This window comes from Limulus polyphemus, unplaced genomic scaffold (assembly GCF_000517525.1).
Source record: "Limulus polyphemus unplaced genomic scaffold, Limulus_polyphemus-2.1.2 Scaffold606, whole genome shotgun sequence".
In the NCBI taxonomy this organism is placed as follows: Eukaryota; Metazoa; Arthropoda; class Merostomata; order Xiphosura; family Limulidae; genus Limulus; species Limulus polyphemus.
Window position 1 is genome coordinate 496,363 of NW_013666216.1, and position 8,741 is coordinate 505,103.

Genomic DNA, 8,741 nt, shown 5'->3' on the forward strand with positions numbered 1-8,741 from the left:
TACGGTCGTACGACGACGTAGTCGCGTCGTGTCGACGACGTAGGACGCGTACGTAGACGTCGTGCGCGAGGGGGGGGGGGGGGGGGCGGTTTCTATAGTTAACAGGTGGTTTGCACCTATTTTCAGAATCTATGTATAATTTATAATAGCAGTTCAGTTAACTTAACAAAGCTGCCATTATTTTTTCAGTAAGAGTATTAATTAAATATAACCAAATATATTAAAACATTTTGTGTCATGGAAACCTAAAGAAAGCACAAACATGTAAAAGTTCTTGAAATTATTCTCTAGCAAAGTATGTTTGTCTGGTCGTTGTTGTTTTTAGCGCATAGCTACACAAAGGGCTATATGCGCTATACCCTCCTCGTATGAATGTAACACACATATCTTTACCCATAACGAACTTAAAGTTTCGATTAAGTAGGCGTGTGCTTCATTGGTCAGCTATAATCATTGTAACCACGCCTTAAAATTGAAATACCACTATTAAATTTACTTTTATACATGAATTATCTCTTTCCTATGTCTAAATCATAAACAATTATTCTCATTACTATGTGACAGATTAAGGTTAAGTTACCTCGCATTTGTGCAATTTCTGGACTGAAAGGCGACTCCGCCTCCGCAACTCCGGGAGCATTTACTACTATCACTCCATGGACCCCACGATCCAGAATCATCAGCCGATACATTATCGAGTCCTACGGCAATATTTTGGGAGGAGAAAAGGCTTTGTCGACGTTTATGACGTTCATGCCGGAGTCTCTGTGAAGTGAACGTTTTTCATTAAAATCAAATTTTTATACCACTTCTTCATACAAATAGTACATAAAAATATACAAAGACGCTATGATTAAACGATGTACGTTTTAGGTGTAACTTATAAAATATCATACGCCAATTGTAAACACGTGACTTATAACCTGACCATAATAATATTCAAGACAAGTTTTGTTTTTTAATAAAATAAGAAAACAAACGCCACGAGGAACAAACAGACCAACGAACAAACCGAGTTGAATACTGAACTTTTTGATCAACTTTTAAATATCACTGAAACAATTATTATAAGCACAAAAGTTATTGAATAGCAAATAACTTTTAGATATTTCATAAAGTCTTATTAGTGTGTATCACAGAGTATAACTACTCTTGTTGTTTGCCAGCGCAATAGTACAAGATGAGCTATTTGTGTCCTGGGTACCGCGGGGAATTGCACCCCGGATTTCCATCATGGAACACAGGATCACAGACGAAATATGTAATTTTAAAACTACGATTTTGTTAGTCAGCCAAGTAGAATATTAAACTGAGCAATATTTAACTATAAATTAACGTGGATGTTTTTTCTTCTATGTGTGTCTATTAACACATTATACATGTGTGTGTGTATATATATATATATTATTTTCTTAATGAAGGACTTCCTTGTCCAATGTTACCCTAGCTATATGTGTCTATCTTAGGCGTTACATAGAGTAAGGGTTAATTCGATTATAATAAAGCATTTTCAAAGTTTATCGTTCTTCCACTGACGACGGTATTAAAACCCGAGTATCTCCACAAAGAAACGGCTTAAGTTTGTAACTTCTGTGTTGAGGAAGACTGTTGTTGAGTGTAGTAATCAACTTCTATTGGCCCATTGTTGCACTCGACCAAGAAATTAACAAGGTTATTATATTCTTCATGCAAGTAGTAAAAGGAAATATTATTCATGAAATTAAGTAATTATAAACCACATGCGTTTTACGCATGCGTACATATACTCTTTATAAATATGACCTTTATAGCGTACGCAACATTTATTATCGAATTAACTTAGTTATCTATTAAACGTCTTGGTGGTGTTTAAACAAACACACGAACTTTCAAGAATACTTTTATTATATAATTAACTTCTAGAAACGCAACAACAATATGAGAAAATCGGAGGAGGGTGGGTCTCATAAGTATGTTACACAGAGACTGATCTCGTACGCGAGTGACTGAACTAACGAAAATAATCCATTGTAACACCTCTACTCGGGAGATAATTGCACTTATGAAGTATTGTTATTGGATAACACATGGATCACACTGTACTCTATTACTGTAGCTTAGAATTTTTGTTATGCTCGTGCGAAGCAGGGTGCTACAGAAATTAAATTTTAGCTCATCAGTATTAATTTTTAAGTGTCATTTCTGATTTATAATTTGAAAATTAAATACGGCATGTCAGGCACGCTTCCGAATAATCGATGTAACTGACAATTTCATGTTCACTCATTAAGTTTTATATGAAAAAAAATCATTAAATAATTCCAAATAATTACAATGTAAAATTCAAAGATTCACGGATAAAGATACTTGCTGGACTGAACCATTCCTGGAGATTTAATAACGTAAATACTGAGTTGGAGTTTTGTTTGTTTGAATGTATGCACAAAGCTACACAATGGGCTATCTGTGCTCTGCCCACCACGGGTATCGACATACCGCTGTGCCACTGGGGGGCTGAGTTGGAGTTAAGACATGTTATTAAAAGCCGAATGACGCACACATCGCGTTATGTTTTCTTCTATTGAGTTTAATACGTTACATCAAAACGATTTTGAATATGCAAATCAGCAGGTCACAAGATAACCACAACCTATATAAGATCGCAGTGAAACGGAATGTATCAGAACTACATTCAGTTAGAAGATTAAGAAAAGTGTTGATGAAAATGTGATAATGTCAATGATTATGTAGGTCGAGTACAGTTTTACTAACACATAGGATAAAAAAATATAGAAAATGTTAAAAGACACCCTTTTTCTTTGATTCCTAGCAAATTAAAAACGAAAAATTTTATAATTCTATAATTAAAAACGAAAAATTCGAACGTAAAAGGAGAATCTTATTGTTGTAAAAAATGGGCAAAGTTTTCAGAACCTAGAGATTAAATAATTAGTAATTTTTGGTAGAAAAAATAAAATATAAACATCTAAGATTTTTGTGACACATGTTTCATAAACTCAGTAAACCGACTAGGCAATGGAAATTTAACGGTAAAATATCATGATTAGTCCTTATCCTGGATTTCAAATGATATACTTAGCATTCTAATTTAATAGTAGTATTCTAAAGCTCAGGACCAAACAGTTACTTGTACAATCAATCGGCATGGAAAACCAAATAATTCTAAATAAAATTTTCAACCTGAACTGCATGCAATTTATGCGCACGTGAACTAAACAGTCTGGTCAGAGATCCCTGTGGTTGCTTGATCTTGATCGGTATCTGGGAGGGTCAGGTGCTATGTAGACGTCTTCCTCCCACCGACACTGATGTTGAGATCCGTTTAAGTTGGCACCGTTAAATAAATTAAAAGTATTGTTAAATGCTAACCACCACATAAATGGGGGTGTCTGTATTTATGTAAAGTTACTATTATAATCACATTACCCCTATCAAGGCTATGTCCATTTATGTTCAACGTTGAACATTTGCACTGGCACAAACTTTGCTTCACTTGGAATGTAGACAGTCTTACATTACACAAATAGTCCCATATATTCCAGAGCTTGATCATTGTGTATTATATTTAGTATGTATTTAACAATAATACATAGTGAATACATCACACAAATCATGTGATTAAGTAAGTCTAGCAGTAGGTGGCTGATTGCTATGCTTATAGGACCTGTGGTTAAGCTATAACCGTCCCGAATTTTGAGAGACAGAGGAGAGACAGTCAATCAGCGGCACCGCAGCGCTGCCACAAGGACTTTGTCCGGCTCTTTAAACCGAATAATAATAATGCACGTGCAGCTGTAAACGTAGAACGTTAACGGCATCATGTCTCGAACTTAAAACCCTTCGGTCTATAACCTGACACCTTACTATCAGGTCACGCTCGACCTATGGAACAAACCGTCTCACGAAGTGAGTAAACACCCAAAAGTAGAATTAATAGATGTGAAAATGAAATAATATACTTATCAGACTTCGATACTTTGGTAACATAATACGATCAATATGGCTACTTTGATGCATTAAATATCTGTGATATGACAAAAATCCTGACATTGAAAACTCTTTGTTTGATGAAAAGTGTGCAAATTTTAACAATTTCGTTAGACACATCGACCACGTACAGCAGAGGGAGAAATGTAGTGTTGAACATCTTTTGTATTTTGTTTTTTATGGAAAAACTACTACGGCTATCCTTTGCATTCCCAAGTTTCGAACTAGTGACCAGAAGGAAAATAGTCAGTCAGCAGCAACCTACCGCCCACCATCCACGCTAAGGGATTGACTTTCACTCTTTTAACGCACACACACAGCTTAAAGTGTGGGAAATATTTTGTGGTGTCACGAGAATTCGAATCTGGCTTGTCAGCTCCGAAGTCCATAGCTCTACTAACACGTTTTTATTGTGTGGTTGAAAAGTAGTCCCTAATTAATCTAAGAAATCCCGATGAAGAGCTGAGGTTGCTGAGGTAACTTCAGGTGCACTTTTAACGCATTCTTGACAGAAGATGTGCATACAGTGGAATACATTTCATATTTCACCCTATGAAAACTAAAAACAGTTAAATCTTAGAAGTATGCTATTTACTAAGAAGGTAAGCTGTGTAGGTTCGCCATTGCTCTTAACCAGTTATGGGTTAAAATATAACAGCAGAGGAAACAAACTGGGGTAAAATTAGTAGTAACATGAGTTACTAGAGATATTCTGATGAATAACTAATAATAAGTTTGTTAAAAACTGAGCAGCAGTTCTGGGAAAATGCAAAGAAGTTCCATCGACAACCTTTTTTTCCCTTCCTTTTCCTGTTTGGTGTTTGTAGAAACAAACTTAAAAGTTTCGGCAAATCATTTAACAACACGTGTCACGGTCTTACTTGTACTCGTATTATTTGAGTTAAACTGATGCGAGGGTTTTAATTCTTTCAATAGTGTTGAGTTATGTATGTCTCTGTTTGTTTGAAGTTAAGCACAAAGCTACACAATGGGCTATCTGTGCTCTGCCCACCACGGATATCAAAACCCAGTTTATAGGGTTCTAAGTCCGCAGACATACCGCTGTGCCACTAGGGAGCTATGTAGGTCTCAGCAGTACTGATTGGACCCATGTTTGTATGAGGCATTAATAAGTCATAATAGAGGGTACCACTTAAATGCTCTTTTTTTATTTCATTTTGACAACCCGTGACTAAATGTTTTTAAATATGGTTTGGTATGAACCAATAATATATTTTCTTTTTCTCAGAATTGGTGTTTGTTTGTTTGTTTCAGCACAAAACCACACGATGAGCTATTCGTGCTCTGTGCACTTTGGGGAATCGTTGTAAGTCCGTAAATTTACCGCTGACCCACCATTCTGAATACAAACTTTGATTATAGGACGTTCTAGCGTTACTTTCACCTCAGAATTTGTATATAAAATGCTTCCCTAAATAACTCTTGGAATACGTGTAACCTAACAACAATGGCTGTTGGAACACATGTAACTTAACAATAATGCCTGTTGGGACTCATGTAACCTAACATTAGCGTCTATTGGCAGACACGCATGTAACTTAACAATAATGCCTGTTGGGACTCATGTAACCTAACATTAGCGTCTATTGGCAGACACACATGTAACTCAACAACACTATCTGTTGGGACACACGTGTAACCCAACAACAATGCTTTTTAGGCCCAGTGATGGCTCAAAGTTAATGATGAGGAGGAGGCTGGCAATATTTTAACCCCCTATCCCAAAAATAATGACCAGTAGAAGAGGTACTTACTTTAGGTTTGTCGATTTATTTAAACACGAATTCGAGTCATCGGTCTTTCAAAGCTGTAAACACATTTATAACCAGCAGCTGCTGTCATGCCAGACGAGGCTTAACTATTGTTACAGCTGTAAAACTCCGAAATAACCAAATAACTAAATTAAGATACATCATTACATATTTAACCAAAACATTGTACTTAAATTTCACGAAACTCACTTTTAATTGCGAATAATAACATAATCTTTAAACATGTATCAATCCTTGATCATCTTTAAAATATTTTCATTGGTTGTTTTTAAATCTAGATACTGATTAGCACAATTAGCTGTGAGGCTGGCCTCTGGAACCAAGTTAAACACTGTAAGAAGGCTTGTCTTTTCTCGTCTGCTTCTATCGAAAGTATAGAGAAATTATACAAATAAGAGTTGAGAGGCACAACTGTTTTGTGCTTCACACCACGAGATGTCACCTCAATGAATGACACAGAGTGGTACAACAAGATTTGTTACCAAAATACACAGCTTTCCAAGAATATTACATCTAAACAAATTGAATATAGGAATTAGTATAAAGAATATAATATAATCTTTGAGGAGGTATGGCCCCCCTTTTCCTCCTCTGTCGATCCGCCACTGGTTGGAAAATATATGTTTTATATCAATATTTCTGAAACCTGCGTAAGAAAAAAAATCCACAAACGCGGAAAACATTCCTTATATAACGCAGGTAATTTAAAGGTAGTTGTATCGTTCTTATATCAAGAATACAAAAGTTGTACTGAACGGGTTAATATAAATATTTACTCTGCCAGGAACACCACTTCAAAATTAACATTCGTCATAAATTAATATTTCTAGCTCGGCTCTGCTTGGGCAGTTAATGGATTTCTAAACTCTGAAGGTAAAATCTTCAGTTAGTTTCAATTACGGTTAAAACATTTCGGAACATATTTTGTCTTTTTTGCTTATATTTAATTTAGTATGCACCCAGTTTGTCTGTTTGTGTGCTTAATTTAAACTGATCATCGACCCGACTATAAATTTGTTTCTCCACAGCTTTTAGGTTCAGCTTCAAATTAGCAATTCGCATTTTTACCTTGTATTTATGACAAAGCTACTAAGGCTATCTGCCAACGTCCCTAATTTGGAACTATTGACCAGAGGGAATGCAGCCAGTCAGTAGCACTTCACACCCACCAACCACGCTAAGGGATAGACTGTCGCCCTTATAACACACCCAAAGCTTAAAATAGAGTGGAGCTTTTGTGGTATCGCACGGATTCGAACTCGGCTCGCTAGAGCCAACTTCAGTTAAAAATTCATCATGACATCAGTGGTAAAAATCGAAACCACGGTGAGCAACGACACTAAGTACCTGTAACGATTTATAATAAAAATAGTTTAAATCTTAGCTTCAAAGAATTAAAAACTGTGTATAGAAAATTGTCACTAACATTACAGTTCTACGCTACGTTTACAGACGGGCCAGGTGGTTAGGTCGCTCGACTCGCAACATGACGGTCAATCCCACTATTCGTTGGTAAAAGAGTAGCCCAAGAGTTGGCGGTGGGTGGTGATGACTAGCTGCCTTCTCTCTTGACTTACACTGCTAAATTAGGGACGGCTAGCGCAGATAGCCCTCGTGTAGCTTTGCGCGAAATCCATAACAAAACAAACAAACGTTTAAAGACTACGATTCGATGACTATTAGTAATATTAATTGCATTGGTTCAAATATTGTTAAAACAACAACGATATGAAACTAGTTTTTCTTTGGAAGAAGGTTGTATATTAAGTTTTTATAAGTAATTAGCAACACATCCTGCTCAGTTGAGTTCTACGTTGCTGATAACCGGAAATGCAAGAAAGAAGTTGAGTTGGGTGGATAATTATTTAATACAAACACGTGGGCTTTGAATCTCTTACGTGTGATAATAAAATATTGGTGAAGTAGTTAAATTAATTAATTGTCGACCGTTTATTGGTAAATAGATAAAAGAAAACCAAGGACAATGTCCTCGTGCAAACCTTATGCTTGACTCCTGATGATTTAATTGTTCATAAATATAAGATAAATTATAATTGAAAATAAACTCCTACGCATAACATTGAGAAGAGTCAGAATTAAAACAAGTAGTTCGTTCAAACTGTCCTAAGTTAATTGTAAGTTTGAGTAGCTAAACTTCCTAAGTTGTTGCTTTTTTGCCTGCTTAACGGGCGTAAAAAAAAAACTCATGACCAAACTGTAATTTTATTACTTAATCTACTTTTTAATGCGAATAAAAACATTTGCCTCAGAACAAAATTGAAACAGTGCTTCTGTCTGTAACAAATAAGTTTTTTGAGTAATCGCGCTATTTTATGGTGATTGGATCACAAGAATATGGCACAAGTTTACATAATATCGTTTTATAATCCTATTAGTGAGTAGTTTAGTTTAAAAACTCTGAAGTAAACCTGTAAGAGTGATTTAGGCCATCAGTTCACAAAGCTCATGCTGGTTGTGGTGTATGGAATGATATTAAGCCTATTAAGCTTAATTTGGATTCATTTCCACTCATGTCTATATAACATTTGGAGTAATAATCTATTCCTCCCTCAGTTCTCTCAGTAGTTCTCTGATATACAATGCGGTGGGTATAACGTCGTATTTTAAGTACAAAAATGTTTGTATGATCTTAATGTATAAACGTAAAGTTTATTTTAATTTATTCATTTTAATTATATTCAGTTCAAAACAGCATATCGCCTAGCCCAGTCTCTCTCGTTCCAGCCTATAGAAGATGATGAGTATGAGGTAGTAGATAGATAAAAAAACAATTTTCCTCCCATATAAAAATGTGAATGAGAGTGTTAATCTAGCAAAAGTACCCGTCCCCAGTGACGGAAAAGTTTAAGTTAATATAGCAAATAGGCCTGTTCCCAGTGACGGGAAAAGTTTAAGTTAATTTATAAATATAAATTATTTCATGGGCTTCAAAAAGGTTAT

At 35.5% G+C, this 8,741-nt stretch overlaps 1 protein-coding gene across 1 annotated transcript in view; it reads right to left on the minus strand.

The window, feature by feature from the left end:
* Positions 1 to 8,741, minus strand: part of LOC106459429 (papilin-like) — a gene marked incomplete at its 5' end in the record, with an annotated part of 78,857 nt that overhangs the window by 64,066 nt on the left and 6,050 nt on the right. The window contains one exon of the mRNA XM_022385930.1: positions 581 to 765. Coding sequence (XP_022241638.1) covers positions 581 to 765 — 185 coding nt within the window. The remainder of the gene's footprint in view (positions 1 to 580; positions 766 to 8,741) is intronic.